The sequence below is a fragment of the Leptopilina heterotoma genome, unplaced genomic scaffold (genome assembly GCF_015476425.1).
Source record: "Leptopilina heterotoma isolate Lh14 unplaced genomic scaffold, ASM1547642v1 Lhet_352, whole genome shotgun sequence".
Taxonomy (NCBI): domain Eukaryota; kingdom Metazoa; phylum Arthropoda; class Insecta; order Hymenoptera; family Figitidae; genus Leptopilina; species Leptopilina heterotoma.
Window position 1 is genome coordinate 1,013,376 of NW_025111034.1, and position 23,250 is coordinate 1,036,625.

At 28.7% G+C, this 23,250-nt stretch overlaps 1 protein-coding gene across 2 annotated transcripts in view; it reads left to right on the forward strand.

Moving 5' to 3' along the window:
- Positions 1 to 22,609, forward strand: part of LOC122505301 — a 37,289-nt gene extending 14,680 nt beyond the window's left edge. Inside the window, exons 3-10 of one of the 2 annotated variants that reach the window (XR_006301900.1) lie at positions 3,637 to 3,805; positions 5,917 to 5,997; positions 12,347 to 12,393; positions 12,875 to 12,954; positions 14,878 to 14,967; positions 15,157 to 15,219; positions 22,046 to 22,175; positions 22,479 to 22,609. Coding sequence is in view for 1 of the 2 variants with exons in the window: in XM_043616810.1 (XP_043472745.1) it covers positions 3,683 to 3,805; positions 5,917 to 5,997; positions 12,347 to 12,393; positions 12,875 to 12,954; positions 14,878 to 14,967; positions 15,157 to 15,219; positions 18,261 to 18,280 (504 nt within the window). In the remaining variant the exon portion in view is untranslated. Of the gene's footprint in view, positions 1 to 3,636; positions 3,806 to 5,916; positions 5,998 to 12,346; positions 12,394 to 12,874; positions 12,955 to 14,877; positions 14,968 to 15,156; positions 15,220 to 18,260; positions 18,689 to 22,045; positions 22,176 to 22,478 lie in introns of those variants that run through there. The other variant, XM_043616810.1, reaches the window with a different exon arrangement.
- Positions 22,610 to 23,250: the final 641 nt, after the last annotated feature.

The following is a 23,250-nucleotide window of genomic DNA, read 5'->3' on the forward strand; positions in this document are numbered from 1 at the left end:
TCACCACAGCCTATCTGAACGGCAGATTGGAGGAAACTATACATATGGAAATACCCGAACTCCTGAAGGAAGTCCTAGTGGACATTATCAACTGTGGAAAATTCGACGAAAATGTGATTCGAGCAGCATCGACCATGCTTCACGACATCCAAGGAAGAGACAAAGTATTTCTTTTAAAAGGAGCTCTCTACGGATTAAAACAAGCTGGCCGACAATGGCACAAAATATTGGACGCCGAATTGAGGTACCTCGGATTCAAGCCTCTCGAATCGGATCCATGCATCTACATTTCCGGATCTGGAGATGACACTACGATCATCGTCGTCTACGTCGATGACATGATAATCATGTCAGAAAAATTGTCACGAATACAGAACGTGAAACGGGAGCTAACCAAAAAGTATGCCTCGAAAGACCTAGGAGAAATAAAACGCTGCCTAGGAATGGAATTTACAAGAACCAAGGAAGGTCTACAAATCACCCAGAAACTGTATACCGAAAATATTCTTGATCGTTTCGGAATGACTGACGCAAAACCAGTCAAAACGCCAATTGACCCTAACGCAAAACTGGCGAAACCGGAACAAGGATCTCATGGAAGCGGAAGAGCGTACGAGTTTCGCGAATTGATCGGGTCATTGATGTATTTGGCGGTCGCTACTCGACCTGACATCGCATTCGCCGTCAATTACCTGAGCCAATTCAACACCTCTTTCGAAGAAGAACATTGGATTGCCGGAAAGAGGATCCTACGATACCTGAAGGGAACTGCAGACCATGGAATCAGCTACTCCAGAAACGGAACAAATCCCTTGGGTTACGTGGACGCAGACTGGGGGTCTTGTGCTGAAGACCGACGATCATACACCGGTTTTGTTTTTATTTTTGCAGGTGGAGCTGTCAGCTGGGGATCCAAGAAGCAACGGACGGTTGCACTCTCGAGCACCGAGGCCGAGTACATGGGCCTCACTGAAGCAGCCAAGGAGGCTATCCACCTTCGACGTTTCATGAAGGAAATGGGATCATCCGTCACTGAGCCAATCGTCATCTTCAATGACAACCAATCAGCGCAGAAGTTGGCCAAAAATCATGTGTTTCACGCCAGGACGAAACACATTGATATCCGTTACCACTTCATCCGAGATGCCATCAAGGACGGGGATATCAACGTAGTTTTCAAAGGCACACAGGACATGACTGCAGACATACTCACGAAAGGTCTCGTGAGCAATAAGCACGATCAGCATAAACTAGGCCTCGGAGTGATACCCGGTTCTGAAGGTCGCGTTCATCGCAATTGAGGGGAAGTGTTGGAGTTGAATCTCGCGCGCTAACAAGCGCATGCGTGACAACCGCGTTTGAACGCATCTCATGGTCGAGGAACGCTTTGCGATTCTCATTCACTAACGAACAGTTGGAAATCGTTGTAGTCGCTCAATAAACTCAGTTGTCCTTTTTACGCACAAATAATTGTTTTACTGAGTTCCACCTTAACCATTTTTAACAAATATACATAATAATAGCTTTTTGATTTCTAGTATTAGTGAATTTAAAGTAGGGTTAATTCTAAAAAAAGCAGAAATAGTTGTTTTTAGTGGCTGGTATCTAAAAAAGTACCCAAATAGTAGCATAACGTAAAAAAAGTAGTAAATAGTAGGTTTCAGTAGATTAGTGCGAAGCCTGCAAAATTGTCAAAAATTAGAGGTTATGTAAAAGTAAACAAATTTAAAGCAGGCGGAAAGAACCAACAAGTATTTTATTTTCAGTGATTGGTAATTGGATCGTCTGCTTTTTTTTCCTCCAGCTATCTGACGTCATTCTCAAACTCGAAATATGTCGATGTAGTGAAACCAGGGTTGCGCAGTTACGCGTAACTCTAGAGAATTTTTCACGTAAATTACATGGTTTTTTACATTTGTAAAATATATATTACTAGCGCCTTAGACGGCCTTCGGCCGTCTTCGTTGCTTCTATTCCTTCTTCATTTTTGTTCAATTTTTAAAAGTTCTAATGTTCAGTTTTTTAATTTAATAATTTTTTATATAAAACCAGAGCCCTCGTCGACCGCTTGGCGGTCGACTTTGTTGCTGCTTTATTCTTAATTCTATTTTAATTTTTAATTAAATTTTATTTTATATTTTTAATTATTATATTTTTATTATTTGATATCCTTCTTTTTTTATTTATGATTTCATTTTATTTATAAATAAAATCATTTTATTTATAAATTTTTCTTGAGATAAACCAGACAAACCCAAGACAGCTCTATCTATTTCGTTTACATTTAGAGCGTGAGGTGCGCTTTCTATGTTCTTTTTTATTCTCTATTATTTCTTGCTTCCGATACTTTTCGAGTTCGACTTTTTTCAATTCGAGCTTTTTCTGCTTTGCATTTTTTTAGAAAGGATACCCCCCACCATAAGAAAATGCATTGTATTTTAAATTCTTGAGGTAATTTACATACGTAATATACGTAGAAAAGACCATGAATATAACGTGACGTATATTACTTGCGCAACCCTGAGTGAAACATCCTAAGGCCGCTGTCATGGGACTCCAGCCTAAAGGCCTTTCTCCAATAGGTTCCCAAAACTGCGTTTGTCTGGCGAATGACTGCGTTGCGTTGATTTTAGCATACACTGTAAAAAATCCATATTGAATATTCCATGAAATGTGTATGAAAATAACAGAATTAATGAAATTTAAATGGTCAGTCCATGTAACTTTCAAGCATTTATTGAATTTTCATACGAGTGTCGGTCGATTGACATAAAATTACAACGGAACCACGTATGAATTTTCATAGTCTTTTTGAAATTTTCAATCGACAGTCTAGTGAAATTTCACTCGGTAGTCTGTGTAATTTTACCGAGAGTGTGAAAGTTCAACATATTTGTTTAATTTTATTTCACTTAAAAATTTTATTTCGAAAAAAGATATTATTCTATTTTAAACATAGATATCATTAACTTCATTATAAAAAAAAGTATTCATTTTTATAACTTGAACACTTTCCAATAATTATCTAAAAAAATTAACAGATATATTATAAACTTGCAAGAAAAAAAAGTTAATAAAATAAATTTTAAGGTTATGTTGAGCACATAGTTTTCTGTTGAATTTTCATGTCAGATGGGAATTTTATAATCAAAAATGTAAAATTCATCCGAGGGTCCATTGTAATTTTATGTCAATCGAGGTACGATTGAAATTTCAATAAGAATTTCTTACAGTGTATGTTGCCTTAAAGTCCAACGCACAATAGGTTCGCGAAAGTCGTTCGCGAACGAGACGCATGAGATAGACAAGGACACAAATATATCTCTGTCATTTTCTAACTCAAGCTTTGCGTTCGCGAACGACTTTCGCGAACGCAAAGCATGAGTTAGAAAAGGACAGAGATATATTTGTGTCCTTGTCTATCTCATGCGTCTCGTTCGCGAATCTATTGTGCGTTGGACTTTAGCAATCGACGCAACGCAGAGTTTTGGGAACCTATTGGAGAAAGGCCTTTATGTGGAGGATCAGAAGTGTGAACGGTATGTATATACTGACGTACGTATGACCTAACCTTTAATCTCTGTGGTAGAGTATGCGCAATGGTTATTTGTGGTTTTCACTGTTTTTTGTTTTTAGTCGAGTCGATATTGGTGACATTTGTTGAAGGATTTTGAAATTAAGTATGCCTAAATTAAATAAAAAGCATATCACGCTTGAGCAGAAGGACATGATGCTGGCCTTTATGCTAAGTCATAAGGACTTAGCACAAGGCAGGATGTCAGGATCCAGTTATAAACAAGAGTCGGTAAGTTTTTCGTTTTTTTATCTTTTTTCAATTTTGACATCTTTTTGATAATTTGTCACCTTTTTCCTCCGTTTTGGTGATTCATTTATTTCCTAAAATTTTAATAATATTCTTGAAAAAATTTCAATTATTTTCAAAAATTTTCCTCAATTGATTTTTAATATTTATTTTTAATATTTACTATTTTAATAAACTTTCCCAAAAAAATTCAATTTTTAAAAAACAATTTAATAAAATTAATTAAACTCCATTCTTTAATTCTTATCATAAAATAATAAAAACTTTACAGGAATTCAATTATTTACAAATATTTTATAAATTTCTTCCCAATCAATATTAAATTATTTTCTTAAATAATAAAACTCATTGCAGATTTTTAAGTATTTTTAATAAAATTGTAATCGAATTTTTTACAAATTTTATTAAAAATTTTCAAAAGAATTAAATTATTTAAACATTTGATAATAAAATTCTTTATGAGAACTCAATTTTAAAAACGTGCCACTATTTAATAAATTCTCTTTTTTGTATTTAAATAATTGAATTCTAATACAATTGATTTAAAAATGAATTTCAGTTAAAAATTTAGATAATAATTGAATAATAAAAGAATTATATCGTGAATTCATAGAAATAATTGAATTTTGAAAAGGTTTCAAATTGAAATCATATAAAAATTAAAAATTTCATACTTTTAACTGACAATTCTGTGGAATTAATGTTTTTTGAAAAATTTTAATTGAACGTCGTTTTTAAAATTATTACAAGCTTTTATTTTTCAAATATTGAATTGAAGAATTTCTGATTAATCTAAATTTTATAAAATTGAATTCTAAAGAAATAAATTTGAAAGTACTCAAAGTACTTTTTCAAAAATTATTAAAAATAATTTAGTTATAGAAGAATTTTAGATAAAAACAAAAAGAAACAATTTAATTTTGAAAAGGATAGAAAATAATTGTAGAAATTCAATTATTTTCAAGAGTACTAATATTCTCCGCAAAAATTAAAATTTGTTCAAAAATAATAAAATTTTTCTTAGGGGTTCAATTTTTTTTACTAATAATAAAAATCGGCACAGAATTTAAATTGTTTTTAATACAATTTTATTAAATTTCTCAAAAACTGTAATTATTCTTCAAAATTTTATTAAAATTCGTCGAAAGAAATCAATTATTTAAAAAAATGTTTTTAAAATTTAAAGGAATTGAATTTTAAGAAGCATTCAATTATTCAATAAATTATTTTTGTATTTAAATAATTGAATTCTCGTAGAATATTCTAATTAAATTTGATTTAAAAATGAATTTCAGTTACAATTTTATATAGTAATTGAATATTAAATTCTATATTTCTTGAATTTTAGAAATAATATAATTTTGAGATTATTTTTATTACGATAATTTTTGTGACACGAGTGGAGGTTTCGGGGCGTCTACGTAAACAAATAGCTGCCTTTATACCCTTGTTGCTTAATATGCTATTTGAGTGTTTTAAATTAAAATTAAATGTAAACTTCAAAATAATTAGTTTCTAATTTTTTCAAATTATAATTTTTAGAAATTATTAAAATTCAAAAAGAATTTTGTCAGGTAACATAATTTTAATATCAGTAAAGTGGCAGAGAAATTTATTAACTAAAACTTGTGACCACCCTGGTTTATAAACTACGTTACGCTTTTTTGAACTTTTTTCCATCCTCTCTTTACGTTATAAATTTTACATACTTTGGTTACATTTTTTCTACAAAAACATCACGCTGAACTAATCCACCCCTTTGAGGCGGGACGTAGTTTTTGCACGGCCTCCAACTTGTCTTGGCAATAAAATTTTTGCCAGCGAAAATTTTTGATTATTAACGAAATTGGTAAACTAAATCTTTTAATAATTATGTTTTTTTTATTAGCTCAATAAAATATAGCTATGAATAATTAAACGTTCTTTTTTAATTGTTAAGCGATTTTTATCTTATAATGAGGTCTCGGATCTTAAAAGGGCACTTTCAGAATTTAGTTTAAATGGTAAAAGTGCCCTTTTAAGATCAGGAGCTTCAGTTTTCTACTTTAATTTAATACGAATATTTTTCATTAATCTTGGATTTTTATATACAGGACGAGCTATATGAAACAATGACGGAGCTATTAAACAACGTGGAAAATGGAGCGGTGAAGACTATGTCTGCTTGGAGAAAGGTTAGCGCTAAAAAAGACTAAATTTTAAGAAATTATTTATAAATTTTTAATTTTTCGCGGAAAACACTGTAAAGATTAACTTTAATCATTTTTTCTTTATTTTTTAATCTATACATCAAAATACATAATAATGAGTAAGGCCATTCCACAAATTTATAATTGTGTGCACCAGCAGGGGTAAAAGTATTTTTAAGCATGTAAAAAGAGATTTTAATTTATCGCTGAAAACACCATAAAGATCAGTTCTAATAATTTTTGCAAAATTTTTTCTGAAATCTATACGTGAAAATAGATAAGTATGCAAATTTTTAGCTATTTAGGTAAAAAATTGAGTACCAGTTTTTAACTTTCTGGGACGCATGATTATTCCCCAAATGTCATTTTTCCGAAATGTCATTTTACCGAACTGCACTTTTGCGAATAGTCATTTTTGCGAAAAGCCAATTTTGCGAAATGTCACTTTTGCGAATAGTCATTTTTGCGAAAAGCCAATTTTGCGAAATGTCACTTTTGCGAATTGTCATTTTTGCGAAAAGCTATTTTTGCGAATTATCATTTTTGCGAATGGCCATTTTTACGAATTGTCAATTTTCCGAAAAGTCATTTTTGCGCATCGCCATTTTTACGATTTGTCAATTTTTCGAAAACTCATTTTTGCGAATTGTCATTTTTACGAAAAGACATTTTTGTGAAATGTCATTTTTGCGAAAAGCCATTTTTGCGAAAAGTCATTTTTACGAAAAGTCATTTTTACGAATTGCCATTTTTGCGAATTGTCATTTTTCCGAAATGTCATTTTACCGAACTGCACTTTTGCGAATAGTCATTTTTGCGAAAAGCCAATTTTGCGAAATGTCACTTTTGCGAATTGTCATTTTTGCGAAAAGCTATTTTTGCGAATTGTGATTATTGCGAATTGACATTTTTACGAATTGTCAATTTTCCGAAAAGTCATTTTTGCGAATCGCCATTTTTACGAATTGTCAATTTTCCGAAAAGTCATTTTTGCGAATTGTCATTTTTACGAAAAATACAATAGTGAATTTATAGACCTACAAGTTTTCTATTGTATTTTTCGCAAAAATGACAATTCGCAAAAATGACTTTTCGGAAATTTGACAATTCGTAAAAATGGCGATTCGCAAAAATGACTTTTCGGAAAATTGACAATTCGATATTAAAGTGTCAAGATATACGATGTAAAAAAATTGATCTATAAAAATAATTTTTTCTTTTTGCAAATAGATTCTTTTTAATTCTTAAAATATTTTTTTAAAAAAGAAGTCCTTATAAATATTTAAACCATAAAAAACAATCTATTTTCAAAAAGAAAAAAAAATAAGTTTCAAAAATTATCAAAAAAAATTTTGAAAATTAATAATTATAAAAAAGAATTGGCAATCTTTTTGGGACTATAATAAGACATTAACACATCTTAACGTTTCGAGATCGGTACTGACCCTTTCATCAAAATTTATTAATCAGTTAATTCTGGATTACATATTTAAAAAGGTTTTTTTACGAAGTAAGAATCAAGAAAATGATTGTGAAAAAATGATGGTCACTGTTAATTATCATAAAAAGGGTAACGCACAAAAAGTGCATAAATTGGATCCCGGTCAAATTTGTTAGTATTTTTTGGTTATGTTTGTTCAAAATTACTTCAACTCAAACATAAATCCAAAATAAATTTGACCGGGAACCAAATTATGTACTTTTTGTCCGGAGTCCTTTAAAAGTCAAAAAATTTTTAAATAAAATTGAAAAATAACCTTCAGCTTCAAAAAAACACATCATTGACTGTACAAATAGATTTCATACAAATCTTAAAAAGATAATTAACAGTAACCATCATTTTATCACAATCATTTTCTTAATTCTTACTTCGAAAAAGAACCCTTTAAATATGTAATCCAGAATTATCTGATTAATAAATTCTGATGAGAGGGTCAGTACCGATCTCGAAACGTTAAAATGTCTTAATGTTTTATTATAGTCCCAAGAAGATTGCCAATTTTTTTATAATTATTAATTTTCAAATTTTTTTTTGATAATTTTTGAAACTTTTTTTTTCCTTTTTAAAAGTAGATTGTTTTTTATGGTATAAATATTTATAAGAACTTCTTTTTTAAAAAAATATTTAAAGAACTAAAAAGAATCTATTTTTTTAATTATAAATTATTTTTATAGATCAATTTTTTTACATCGTATATCTAAAAACAAATGTCTTGACACTTTAATATCGAAAATTAAGTCATTTGAACGAAACCTATAGTGTTACACGCCATTATGTAGGTACTGTCAATGTGAACCGAATTTACATTTCAGTTTTTTTTCTCGGAAACTACTAACGGTTCCACGATGAAATTTGTAGGACTTGTAAATCACACTTGTTGCTTCTTTTGACAACAAAATTTTAAAAATTAAAAATGACGTATTTTCAAAAACGAAAATCAAAATAATTCTGTTTACAAAATTTTTAAAAACGAAAATAAAAAAAAAATTTTTTGATAGTCTATCTATAGACAAATTTTTTGATACCTTGAAATAAAAATCGAACAATTAGAACTCAAGTTATAGCGTTTCTAAAAAATATTGTTTAAAACTAAAAAGTCCCGTATTTTCGCCATTTTTTAAAATTTTGAAAATAATTTGTTGATAATTTATGTCACTATAGTAGTATTATTTAAGCCAATTTATAGCCAAACCTTATTCGATCAAAAAAATCTTGGTCGATTTGACGCGGACTTCACCAATTTTCAAAATTAATAAACAAATTATTAAATTAAAATTAATTAATTAAATTTTAAATTAGAGCTGGAGTGATTTTAAAAGGCTGACTATTGAGAAGGAAACCTTACGACGAAAACAAATCATGGAAGACGAAAAAGAAATTTATTTAGTAAAGTTGACTAATGCCGAAAAAATAATGGTTGAGAAAATAATTCCAAGTTCATCATTTGGCCTTAAAATTTCTGAAAGAGGAATTAAGAAAAAAGTTAAAGCAGACGAAAAGGAAAAAAAAGTATTCCATATTTTGTACTATTCATACTTATTTGTAGTTATAGGGAATTTTTTGTTTTTTAACCAATCAAATTATGCTTACAAAAATTAATTATTTGTTATTCTCTATTCTTTTTACTTTTAATATACGATGCAGAGAAAATCTGAATTCATTCTTGCTGCTTATAACTTTGAATTCTCTGTCAAAATGAGTTAACAGATTTTACGTTTATTAAATTGGTAGTAATCCTGCAGATAGCATACCTTATTTGCTATATGATTCTTCTATGTAAACAAAAGTTTGAGTGGTTTATTTATTAAAAAATTATTTATTATTCATTAAAAGATTTTCTTTTAATTATTTGATTAAAATGAAACATGAGGATTATCAAAATGAGTATTGTACTAGGATCATTTTGAACACAGGTATTATCTGTCAGTTTTAAAGTAATGTGTTTAATAGGGGAGACCGGGGTTACATGCCGCAGGGGTTGCTTGGCGCACTCGAGTTTTTTCAAAAATTTTGAGTTGAATAATTTTTTCTCTCCACTCAACCCAGTAAACGAAAACAAATTGAAATGAATTAAAAAGAATTCACAAAGAGCTTTCGTGAATCCCGCTTTGTGACAAATACGAATTGGAGCCATGATGCAATTTTCCCGAATTCGTGAAACTGTATTGAACTTCCGAACCTTCTATCCGTACCAATTCACTGGACAAGTTTTGAGCCTTTAATTTTTTTCAATTCCTTAGCACGAATTCAATGCATTCCTTGGCCATTTCTTTCGAATGCGAATTCGTTTGGACAAATTGGTACATATTGAATTAAATTCAATTGAATATACAAAGAGCTTAAGTGAATCCCGCTTTGTGACAAATACGAATTGGAGCCTACCAAAAATGTTAATTCGTTTCAATTCATTTGAATTAGTTTTTTTTACTAGGAAGTTCAAGTACTTAATGAACACTAAGTTTGTACAAAGTTTCATTTTCATTCATTAATTATTGTGGCGTATAGATTAAAATAATTGATTTTGGTACTCGAAAGTAAATTTTTGACCTCATTTTTTTGTTATATCTTTTTAGGAAATGATTTAAAATAAAGCTCAAATATCAAGTTTTGAGCTCTAACTATTTGTTTTCTAGGGACAATAAAGAATCTTTGATTTTTATTAATGTTATTAATAAAAACTTTATAAATATATAAAAAGTACCTCCGGGGTTACTTGGCGCGGTTCTAATCTACTACATCCACAGTGTTATATACCATAAAAAATCTCAAATGTTACAATTTTATAAATTATTATAAATATAATTATTTTGTTTAAAAATTTTAGTGAAGGGTGCGTTTTTTAAAAATTTACAGCATATATTTTATAAAAGTTTTCTATAATTTTACGATTACACAAAAAATGTTCTTAATTGTAATTAAATATGATCCTTTTTTAAATTTTTTTATTGTAAAGTGACAGTAAAAAACTTATTTTACTATATCATATAATGTTTCAACTTTAAATCGTATAATTTAATTAATTTCAATCATGCGCCAGGCAACCCCGGCCCGGGGTTGCTTGGCGCACTTTACATAGCTTTGAATAAAGTGGTATAAAAAAAAACTATCAAATAGATTGCAATTTTTTTTTTGTTTTAAATTGAAGCTGAGATGTTACAGTAAGTTTTCCGTGCAATAGGAATTTAAAAAAAGCAAAAATGTTTTAGTTAAACAACAAAGAGTAAAAAGTGCGCCAAGTAACCCCGGTCTCCCCTACTTGACACAATGGTATATGTATTGGCCTAAGTTACGTTTTCGTTTAGGCCTCATCACCTTTCCGAAAATAGAAGAATAGAATAGAAATATTTCTTCTTTTAAAAGTTTGGCATACGAGCAATTGAGCGTCTGGATCGAATAATCCGCTCTCCGCTCGACTGTATGCTTACAAGCCAGTCAAACATACCAAAGTGGTCTAAAAATTGAAATTCAAAATTTTAATTTTTGAAACATACATTCTTGTAGGAAATTGAATGGCGCATCTTTTTTTCCTTTAAAATTTTTTTGTAGAACAATTATTTTTGAAGACAATGACCAAAAACTGAAAATTTTAAACTTATGAAATTAATTAAATTTTAAAACATAAATCATCATATCTTTGGTAATTATTATTGGATTTAAATGAAATTTGGCAAACACCTTTTTTTGGGTTGAGAGAAGGCAATGACAAAATCAAAAATCAAAAAAGCATCAATTGTTTAACAATTTTGCATTGTTAATTGAGAGAGGTTAGAAATTCTACTTTCTCAACTTTGCTGATAAAAAGTCTGCGGGGAATTTTATAATGCAGAAAACTTCCAGTGAGACATTTGTTTATTGCCATTCAAGGAAGTTTTTTGCAAAATTTCAAAAAGATTTGTTAAAAACTAACGAAACTATGAATAAATTTAAAAAATGCGCTCGGCGTTAAACATAGCCACGTCAACCCTATATACACACAAATGTATAAAGCTTCTGTTTTTTCTTCATAAATACAAAATTTCATTGAAAACAATAGCAATTGAACCATTTATTAATTTAACAATCCTTAATAATTATATTATATTTGTTTTTACATTAATTTTTTTATTAAGTAATTGTTAAATTAATAAATGGTTCAATTGTTATTGTTTTCATTGAAATTTTGTATTTATGAAGAAAAAACAGAAGCTGTATACATTTGTGTGTATATAGGGTTGACGTGGCTGTGTTTAACGCCGAGCGCATTTTTTTAATTTATTCATATTTTTGTTAGTTTTTAACAAATCTTTTTGAAATTTTGCAAAAAACTTTCTTGAATGGCAATAAACAAATGTCTCACTGGAAGTTTTCTGCATTATAAAATTCCCCGCAGACTTTTTATCAGCAAAGTTGAGAAAGTAGAATTTCTAACCTCTCTCAATTAACAAAGCAAAATTGTTAAACAATTGATGCTTTTTTGATTTTTGATTTTGTCGTTGCCTTCTCTTAACCCAAAAGAAGGTGTATGCCAAATTTCATTTAAATCCAATCATAATTACCAAAGATATGATGATTTATGTTTTAAAATTTAATTAATTTCATAAGTTTAAAATTTTCAGTTTTTGGTCATTATCTTCAAAAATATTTGTTCTACAAAAAAATTTTAAAGGAAAAAAATATGCGTCATTCAATTTCCTACAAGAATGTATGTTTCAAAAATTAAAATTTTGAATTTCAATTTTTAGACCACTTTGGTATGTTTGACTGGCTTGTAAGCATACAGTCGAGCGGAGAGCGGATTATTCGATCCAGACGCTCAATTAAGTTTTTGAATAATTATTCTCTTAACTTTTTCAGATTGCCTTAGACAGTTCCGAGAATTTGGAAGATGGAGATTTGAAAGAGTAAATATTAATTTAATATTTAATTCATATGTACATTAAAATTTAATGTGTTTTTAAGAAAATAACAGGGGATAAAAATGTACAATTTTAGAGGTTCTAGAAAAACATGTTTAAAGTCTAAAGTTCTGTTTTTATTGCAAGTACAAACTTTTTTTTCTACTAGAAAACAAGAACAATTTTTTAAAAATAGAAATTATACCAATTTATTAGTAAAGTAAAAAGAGGAATTTTTTTCCAAATTTAATATTTTTTTATTTCTTCTTTTTTCTTTTTAATTTTTAATTATAATTAAATTTATAGTTAAATTTTTGTCTTGTTTGGGAAAAATGTAAATAACATTGTGTATAAGTCCTACAATGCAACAAGTTATTATACCTCTGCTAAAAATTAATTTTTTATAAACACACAATGCAATTTAATTTACAATATGCATTTTAATGCAGATAAAATTATATTTTATTTTATTAAATGGATTTTGCAGAGGCAGTATCGATTTTGAATCCTTCAAAACAGAGGAAGAAAAGGTGGTTATAGGAACATCAAAGCAGATTGACATTAAAGGTAGTATAATTATTATTAATAATTTGTTTAATTTTTTTTCATGCCTTTCTTATCAATACCTATAAATAGTGTTGTATAATTAAAAATTGAAAAAGACGACGAAAAATATATTGTATTTTCTAAATTTCAATTAGTATTTTTGTATTAATGAAATAGTGCCAGATATTCTATTAATTACACAGGTCAACAAAAAAAGACTTACATTTGTTATAAGATAGCGAAATGGTTTCCGATGTATTTTTGGACGCTGAACACGATCCGGACTTCCAAAATTGTCCATCACGTCAGGATTTTGAGAAAAGTGGGGGTAAAGACCCCAAAAACGCTTTTTTGCGGATTTTCAAAAAAAAAAATTTTCTTTTACCTGAGAGAGACTTCCACAAGGTCTTAAATTAAAGCTTGTAATGTGCACTACAAGACCCATATCCATAAAATAAAAAAAAAATGAAATTTTTTTCAAAAAATGGGGTTGAAGACACTAAAAATGTGTGTTTTTGGATTGCTTTTATAGACATCTTGCAATTGCTTGGATTTGCTTGAAAATGGTTTCTCGGTGTTTTTGGGGTCGCTGATTACGAATACGATATTAGTTTTCAAAAATTTAAAATGGTGGAACAAAGATGTCAGATGTAAAAATTAAGAATTGCTTGGATTCGCTTGAAAATTGTTACTCCAGGGTTTTTGGGGTCGCTGATTACGAATCCACCAGTATGAATTTTTGAAAACTAATATCGGATTCGAAATCAGCGACCCTAAAAACCCCGAGTAACCATTTTCAAGCGAATCCAAGCAATTGCAAGAAGTCTATTAAAGCAATTCAAAAACACATTTTTGCTGTCTTCAACCCCATTTTTTAAAAAAATCATTTTTTTTTATTTTATCGATATGGGTCTTGTAATTCACATTACAAGCTTTAATTTAAGACACGTTAGGTTAAAGAAAAAAAAAGTTGTGAAAATCCCCAAAAAAGCGTTTTTGGGGTCTTTAGCCCCACTTTTCTCAAATTCCTAACGTGATGGGCAATTTTGGAATTCGGGATCGTGTTCAGCGTCCAAAAATACATAGGAAACCATTCCGCTTTCTCATAAAAAAGTACACAGAAAAAAACTTTACTCAAAATGAGTATGATATGATACTCATTTTGAACTGCAACAAAAATGATACCCCTTCGACTCATTCTGAGTTTCTGGGGAAAATACTCAAAATGAGTAAAATCTGGATCATTTTGAGTTTATGAAAAAATTACAATAACATTGGAATAACTGGGAATAATTCATAAAAATATGAATTAAAATAATTGTATATAATGAATGTTTATTTATATAATGTTTTGTATTAATGTTTTGACAAGTGCAACGTGTTTACGTTGCACTTGTCAAAACATTAATACTTGGAGTCGATTTATTGCATTTATGAGAAATAAAAAGCAAATTTTTAGGTTAGTCACTTGTGAATTGACTGACAGGGATGGCAACCATATAACACGAAACATGCGAAACACAAGAAAAGTAACGGCGCAACGCGCAGCAGACATTTTCTATAGTTGTTGCCAACATAACACACACACAAAAACTAGAACCTGACATTTTTTCTATTTTGAGTTACTTGAAGTTGCCGATTACTCATTTCGAGACTGACTTCCAAATGCGTTGCAACAAAAGTGAGTCGGGTTTTTTTCTGTGTAAGTCTTTTTTTATTGATCTGGGTTATAATAGTAAGTATCTTGTGGAACGAACATAGACATCTTAAGGAAGTCCTAAAGACATCCCATGTCCCAGTAACCACATGGCACCTTATTTACTTATTTATGGGTCGTAAATCAATTTTCTTCAAATGAGCTAATAATAATGTGATATTTAAAATTTTTTCTTATATTTTTAATATAATATTAATTATTATTTTTAATATTAATATATATTTTAGATGATTCAGCTGAACCCTCCAAAAAGCAGAGTGCGACTAAAAGGAAAAGTTTGACTAATTTCCTGAATACAAAAAGGGAGAAATTGTCAGGTAATTTAAAAAAAAAATAAATAGTTAATATATAATATATTGATTCGGACATTTCTTCTAAACTGTCTCAAATAAAAAAAAAATTTTCATTGTCTTGAAATCACAGTAGATTCTAAAATTATATTTAATTATATGAATCTATTATATAAAAAATTGTGTTATAATTAAATTATATAAACCTTAATTTAGATGCGCCGATAGTTATAGAAAGTGATGAGGAGTATGAACAAGATGTGGCGTCTAAAATAAAAGGTATATTTTATTATACATTTAAAAAAATTTTAGAATTAATATTAAATGTAATATCAAGTTTTGACTCCGGGCACAAAAACTAACAAGTGCCCGACTAGTGTGTGACGCTGTTCACTACCAATGCCCTATTTAGGGAAAAACTGGTCACGTCCTTTGAGTTTTCCTTTAAACTACCCTATTTTGTGAGATTCTAAATTATGTTATTTATTAGTCCATATATGTATATGCGATTTCATTATTAGTAAAAAATATTTTAGACAATTATTTTACAACTAGTAACAATAAAGATTACTAAATTCTGATGAAACCTACAAAATAAAAAAATATATTAAAACAGTAATAAACAATGGTTCTCTTCCATTGTTAATAACTTTTCTATGAAAAGGAATTTTAACAATTTAAGGGGAGATTACACTGATTTTTTTAAATAATTGATGTTTCTTTTTTTTTCATTTTTGGAGTATAATTATCTAAGGATACGGGAAAAAACAGTCTCGCGAGCAGGAGGGTAGAAAAAGCATTCCTCTCCAACCTCGAAATTTCGTGTTTTTGTTAATTAACTACCTAACTACAATTTGTTTATTTTTCAATTTACAGTTTTTCCTGGTACACCGCTTAAAAGAGTAGTTCTTAAAGATTGGTGGACAATTTTCCCAAAATCCGTTTCCCAAAAAAAAACTTTTCCCAAAACAGTTTATCCCAAAATATTTTTTTCCCAATGCTGGATTTGCTAAAAAATTTTCCCAATGTTATATTTTTTCCAAAATGTATATTTGTTGCCAAATTAGTAGTAAATAATCACATTCGAACATAATGTCCAAGTGATTGTAAATACGTAACAAGTTTGAAAAAATAATAGTTTGAGTAAATTCTAGTTTGAAAAAATATTTGAATAAATTCTACTTCGTACTAATAATAGTTTTCTACTTCTACTAATAAATTCTATTTCGAAAAAAACAATAATTTGAGTAAATTTTATTTCGAAGAAATAATAGTTTCAATAAATTTTTGTTTAAAAAAAATACTTTTAATAAATTGTAGTTTGAAAAAATAATAGTTTAAAAAAATTCTAGTTTGAATAAATTCTAGTTCGACAAATTAATAGTTTCAAATTTCGAAAAGAAACTAATTTCAATAAATTCTAGTTTGAAAAAATAATATAGTTTGAGTAAATTCTATTTCGAAAAAATAATAGTTACAATAATTTTTTTTTTGAAAAAATTTGAATAAATTGTAATTTGAAAAAATAATAGTTTGAGTAAATTCTAGTTTGAAATTTTTTTTTAATAAATTCTAGTTCGAACAGATTGGTGGACAATGTTGGATTATTTTTTTTTGGGAAAAATGATTTACTTGGGAAAATTTTTTGTTGGGAAAAATTTTTTTGGGGAAATTGACCCCCCACCGTTCTTAAACTATAAGAAATGTCTATTGTTACATGCCAAACGTTATGTATATAATAGGTCTAGTATATAACTTTAAGTTAAATTTAAGTAAAAACAAACGTTATGTATATAATAGGTCTAGTATATAACTTTAAGTTAAATTTTAGTATATTTGGTCCTTCAAAGTTTAAATGCGTTTTTCTCGAAACTGCATATTTTGAACTTGCTTACACTCTTAGTTTGATACTATTCAATTAAATAACTTGAATTTTGGACAGCATGCTCCTTGCATGTGTAGTTTTCGTGAAAACTAGGATTTTTAAGATTCATTAATATTTAAGAAAGTTATAAACAATTTGAGTTGCAAAAGTATGGTTGAAAAATTCAAAAGTCTGTCATCCGGTTATTTTTCAATAAATATTTATAATTCTAGTTTACACGATAGCCAAAATGGTATAGATTAAGAAACTTCTCAATTTTTTATTTCGGATTAACCGTTGCAGAGAAAAACTGTGAAAAACTTTTAGAGAAGACGACTTTCTAAAAAAAAATCTTTGAAAAAACATTAAAATTAGAGTAATCTACCCTTAAGTTATTTAAACTTTATTTAAACGTGGAAAAGTCTAGGCCCTGGTTAGTCCCCATTTTCGAAATGCATAATTTTATATGTTAGAAGTTTTCTTTAATCAAAATTTCTTTTTGTGAATTTTTATTTAGTATAACATTCATTTAAATAAATTTTAATAATATTACATTTTTTATAATAAAAATTTTATTTGTCAGAGTTTCCATTACGATCGAATTATTTTGTATAGTTCTAGAATTAAACTTTAATTATTTTAGAAAACTTTGTAACGATAGCGTACGCGCATATAAAATGCAGCGGTACCAGTGCACTCGGCAGCGTGAAGGAGAGACACGTACGCGCACAAGCCTTGCGTCGCTGACTCCCCTTCCCGCACCGTCACCGCACTCTCGGTAGCCGTCTTTCTATATCTCTCGTTGCACGATTCTCAATTTTCAGTTCGTGGCTCGACGCCTCGAGGAGCACTTCGGGTAAGGGCGGGCTTCGAACTCACTCCTCCTAATACATCGATACCTTCACTCAAGGGGCTCTTGGTGAAGCTATCGATGAGAAAGGTTAAGTACACCTGGTTATGGGAGCACCCATGCTAAGGTGAACACCTTCATTCTCTCGACCTGGTCTCTGCGACTTCCCTGCGGGAGCTCTCACGAGAAGATGCGGAGACCAATGCACTCTACTACTTGGACCTCCCTGCGGGAGCTCTCACGAGAGGACCTCGTGGTAGAGGGTGACACCTGCAACCTGAAACTCTGCCCCCCAGGTGTATATAGGAGCTCATATTACACCTGAGGCTAAGCGACGGAGACGATTTCTTCCCTCAGGGAGCACCCTGGATAAGAAGTCGTCCGTTGAGTTTCCTTTCGCAACCCCTGCGCGTCAAGCAAGAATGTCGGCAGCGTACCGACATTGGAGTTGGTCACTCGGTTACCAGTCAGGCCACTCCCTCAGAGTGCACGTACTAGTCGCGTTTGTCACGTTGGGCAATGGGGCGAATTCTAGATTAGTTCCGCGTAGGGAAATTCAATATCTTGAGCTTAGCTAAGCAATGGTTTCTTTTATTTTATTTTCAGGCGAGAGAACTTGGGTGTAAAACCTGCAAGTCAGGGGGAAGTCACTTCGGGGTAAAGCGACACGAGGCGAGACATTTGTTATTATTATTTTCTTATTATTGTTATTCTTTTACAACGATTATTATTTTATATTTTAGTTTTTTTGTTTTATATTCTTTATATTAGGCTACGTTACTATTTTGTTATTTTTCATTTATTTTATTCTTATTTCATTTTACTTTGTTAATTTTGTTTTAAACCTTTTATTCTTTATTTTGTTACAATATATTTATCTTACGAAGGTTTAATTAATTGTCTCATTATTGACTACACCTCTCCTCGAAATTACAGCAAATCAATTCTTAGATGGCGCTTCACGCCATTAACTATGGTTAATTATTTATTTAATTAATATTTAAGGGAACCCGGACTCCATCCGGCGAGCGAATTCCCAGCAAATAAAACCCAATCATTACAACTTCCTTAAATTTTTATTAAATCTCAATAAAATTTCAAATTACTTTTTCTAATAAATGAGCTTAACTTGTTAGAAAAAACTTATATATAATTAAAATGATAAAAAGCTGAGTAGATCTTAATAGATATCAAAAACGTCTCTATGAAGGTTAAAAAATATTTTAATGTGATTCTGTTTCTATAGTTAATTTAACTGTCTAGAGGCCTCAATTTTAAGGCGTTTTTCCGAGTGGGATAAGAAAGAAAGTTTAACATTTTTAATATTTACTATTTTTGCAAGTTGTTTATTAATGTTCAAAGAATACAGAAAAAAATTAGGAAAAAAAATAATCATAAATTTTAAAAGTTATGAACTGGTGAAGTGGAAATTGAAAAAAATTATTGTTGACACGATAACTCAAAATTTAATCAACCGATTTACTTCAAATTTTGCAGAAATGTTCTTTGTATATCTCTTTATGGTCGGAATCTTGGATTTTGAAAAATATTTTTTTTACTATTTTTAAAAAATTCAAAAAAGTTAAAAAACAGAATGAAAAAACACAATTTTTTTAAATCGTCGCCATTTTGCTAAAAAAATTCATTTTTTCTTTTCCAAGGTACCGACCATAGCAAAGCCTTTAATAATCAAGATTTTCTTTGAGCCTATATCACAAATTGGTACGCTGGTCAAGTATAGGTTCGTATACTTAACTGCGATTCATATGAAAAGATGGCTGACACTTAGTAGCAAGGATTTACGTACAAAGATGGCGCTAGTGTAATAAAATGAAATAAACGCGGTGGCCCAACCCTAAACCCTGTCCAACTCTGACAACTCTCCCCTAATAAATATATTAGGTTATCTCAAAAACAAAAATTTCGAACTAAAAAATGTTTTTAATCATATATACCTAATTAAAATTTCAATTTTAAATTAAAACATTTTTAATTTCACTTAAAATATTACACTTACATTATAAAATAATTTATTACAATTAAAATTATAAAGTATAAAAATTATTAAATTATTTAGCATTTCTTTTGAGATTAGAAACCTAAACTAAAATTTACCACCATAAGAGTAGGGGAGAGTAGGCCACATTGAACCAGCGTCAACAGTGAACCACTTTAATTTTTTAAGAAATGACTGAGTGAAATTTTTTCTTATTTAATATATAAGTTAGTTTTACCGAAACAAATTATGTCCAAAAATTTCGGGCACGTAGGTTTATTATTTATAAAAAAACTAAAAAAAACTGTTTTTCACGTACAAAACAAAAAATTTTGTGGAAATATAATCAAGTTTTTTTTTGAAATAGGAAGTTTTAAAAATTAGTAAACTTGTGATTTATTTTGCTTTGGGTATCAACTTCAATATTCCGATGTAATAAAGAATTTTAACTCTTACATAAATTTATTATAAACAATTTTTTTTGTGAATGTCATGTAAATACAGTGAGTGCAGCATCATTGAACCACCCGAAAAAGCAAAGAATTTTCAATTTTAAGTGTTGTAAAGTTGTCTGCTCTACTAATTAGTAAGAAAAATACTGGAAGACATGCTTTCATCACAATTGTCAACGGGATAAACTTAAACTGTCACTTTTGCTACTCAATCTGACATCGAAATATATTAATCTCCTATATTAACAAATAATAACTATTTAACAATAATTTTCTATTTTTTTGAGTAAAAAATAAGATTTTTTACAATGTGTAAGTGGAAATATTATTTTTGAAGTAAATTGTAGTGTTTTATTGGAGGAGGTTCAATGTAGACACAGATCCTTCAAAATAAGAAAAGTGTAACTTGTTAGAAAAAAATTAAATTTAATTATTTAATCATAATAATTTGTGTTTGTAACGTGTGTATTAACTAAAGGATTACTTCAGTTTAATTTTGATACAAAAACCTGATCAAAATTAGTAAAATTTAATTAGTTCTTGGACTTTGTAAAAAAAATGGTTCAATGTAGCCTACCCTCCCCTAAATGTTTCAAAAATAATTTTTAATTGCTTAAATGTAATAACAAATTATAAAAAATAATAAACTAAAATAAGTACATTATTTAAAAATATTTATAATGATTAGGGGAGACTGGGGCGAAAAGTTAAATTTTGCATAAATGATTTGTTTAGACAATATAATCTGCTTAGATGCAAATATTTATATATCAATATTGTAGGACAACTTGTCCCCTACAACTTTCAATAAAAAAGTTTCTGATATTTTCGCATAAAATACATGTTTTGTCCTTTTTTGAAAATTTTGTTTTTCTTAACTTTTCGCCCCATGCTGGGGCGAAAAGTTAAATGGCTGGGGCTAAATGTTAAATTCTATTTTTAGCCTACTAAAACTATTTTCTGATAGGTGTTAAGTAGTAGATAAGTTAAAATATACATAAACAAGTAATTTAGTTAATAAAAGATCTGTGTTTATTTAACAAAAGCTTTAGAACAGTTACACGGAGAGAAAATTTATTACATATATTAATACAAATCATATATATTTTGTAAAAGTTTTTACAGTTAGGGGAAAAATTGCACCAAACCGAAATTTTCATATCAAAAATACTAAACAGTGAAAGAAATAATTTGAAATTTAGTAAAGTTAGATTAAAATTCTTGATATTTGATATTATTATACTAAATTTCATATTATTCCTTTCACTGTTTAGTATTTTTGATACCAAAATTTCGGTTTGGTGCACTTTTTCCCTAAATTGAGAAGCACTTTTACAAAATTTAATATAATTTTCTTTCCGTGTATAAAATAAAAAAAAATAAAATTTCAAAAAAAAAATTTTGGTTTATTTCACGTGAATGGTCATGATTTTTGACAGAGTACTTGCCTAATGTGAAATAAATCATTTTTAAACAAATAAACCCAAAAACCGGAAATATCAAAAAAAAAATTTAACAACATGTAAAAATACATTTAACTTTTCGCCCCAGGGTGCGTTTTTGGCTTTAACAACAAATATAAAAAATCTGACTAAAGATATTTAGCAAATACCTTTAGGTATCTCTTCAGGGGACAAAAATTAGCACAAAAAAAAATTAGCAGAATGTCACATAACTCTGGACATTTATTTAGGGTGATAACACTCTTCTATTATTAAAATTGCAATGCTCTAACTATTTATGTTCGAAAGATAATGAATTTTAACTGTTTTCACAATTTAACTTTTCACCCCAGTCTCCCCTATGTATGATTATGTTTGCGTTTAATTTTTTAATATTTAAGAAAGTTGTTTCTCTTATTATTTCTTTTTTAATATCAATTACTTTTTCTTTAAAATGTCATATTTCTTTCACTAAAAATCAGTATGAAAAATTTTTAATAGTGTTTGCTGATGTCAATGTTGAAGAGGGCCAATGTTAAAGACTCGAAAAATTTGGAGCTGAATGGTTTTGAATAACGGCTGTTATTCGTGATTGATACAAAAAAATAGAAGCTTTAAAAAAGAAGATTTTGTAAGTAAATTATAACTAAAATAAATATAATTTTCATAACGTGGTGCAAAAAAGGGCACTTTTTTGCACCTTGTTATGAAAAATATCGTTCGTAACTAGTGCTAGCAATTGCCAATTTTTGAACGAATACTTTTTTTGGAACAAACTGTAGGCGAAGCGAAGCTTCAGTTTGTTCCAAAAAAGTACTCGTTCAAAAATTGACAACTGCTCGCACTCGTTACGAAATATACTATTATTTATTAGATAAATAAATATAAAATTCAAGAAAAGTTAAAACTTAAATTCACTTTCTTTTTCTTACAGATCAAATCAGAATTAAAAAAGAGGTTAAATTACTGAAATGAATATGTTGCTTACATCTAAAGATAAAGTTCTGCCAAAAGTTATTTAAAAACTCTAATATTAAATGTTAACAATATTGATATTAATTGACAAATCTAATAATTTTTTTAATATAAAAGTAATAAATTTTGTTGATTATTGAAACAAATAACCTTTTGTTCTTCGAATAAATTTATTTTTTGTCGTCAAACATATTCCTTACTATGTTGGAATATTAAGAAGACTCACTTCTTCTTTCTTGATCATTTAAAGTATAATTACTTTCATTAAAAAACAAATCATTTTTTTTATTTTTTTATTTCTTTCCTTTATATGACATTGAAATAGTTAAAAATTCATTAATCATATTGATGAAAGTTTTTAATATTGTTTTTCTCAATTTTATTAACAGAAAATAACATGTATGAACTACTTTTCCCCCCACAAATATGCAGTCAAATTTTCCACTCTCCTCTCCCCTAGTATTCAGTTCGTTTACATAAATTCGATGATTTTCAAGTAATAAAATATTCACATGCAAAAACAATAAAAATCTTCAAAGGAATTAAATTTTGTAACTAAATTCTTATAACATTTGTAGAAGCTTCAGGAACTCTTATTAGAGTTTTTATGAATAACTAAATTCATTTCACGACTTTCTTAAAATTTTTTGAAAATAATGTTTTTTTAATAATTTGTATTGAAAATTTGGAAAATAATTGAATTGTCGAGAACAGTTTAATAATTTATAAAG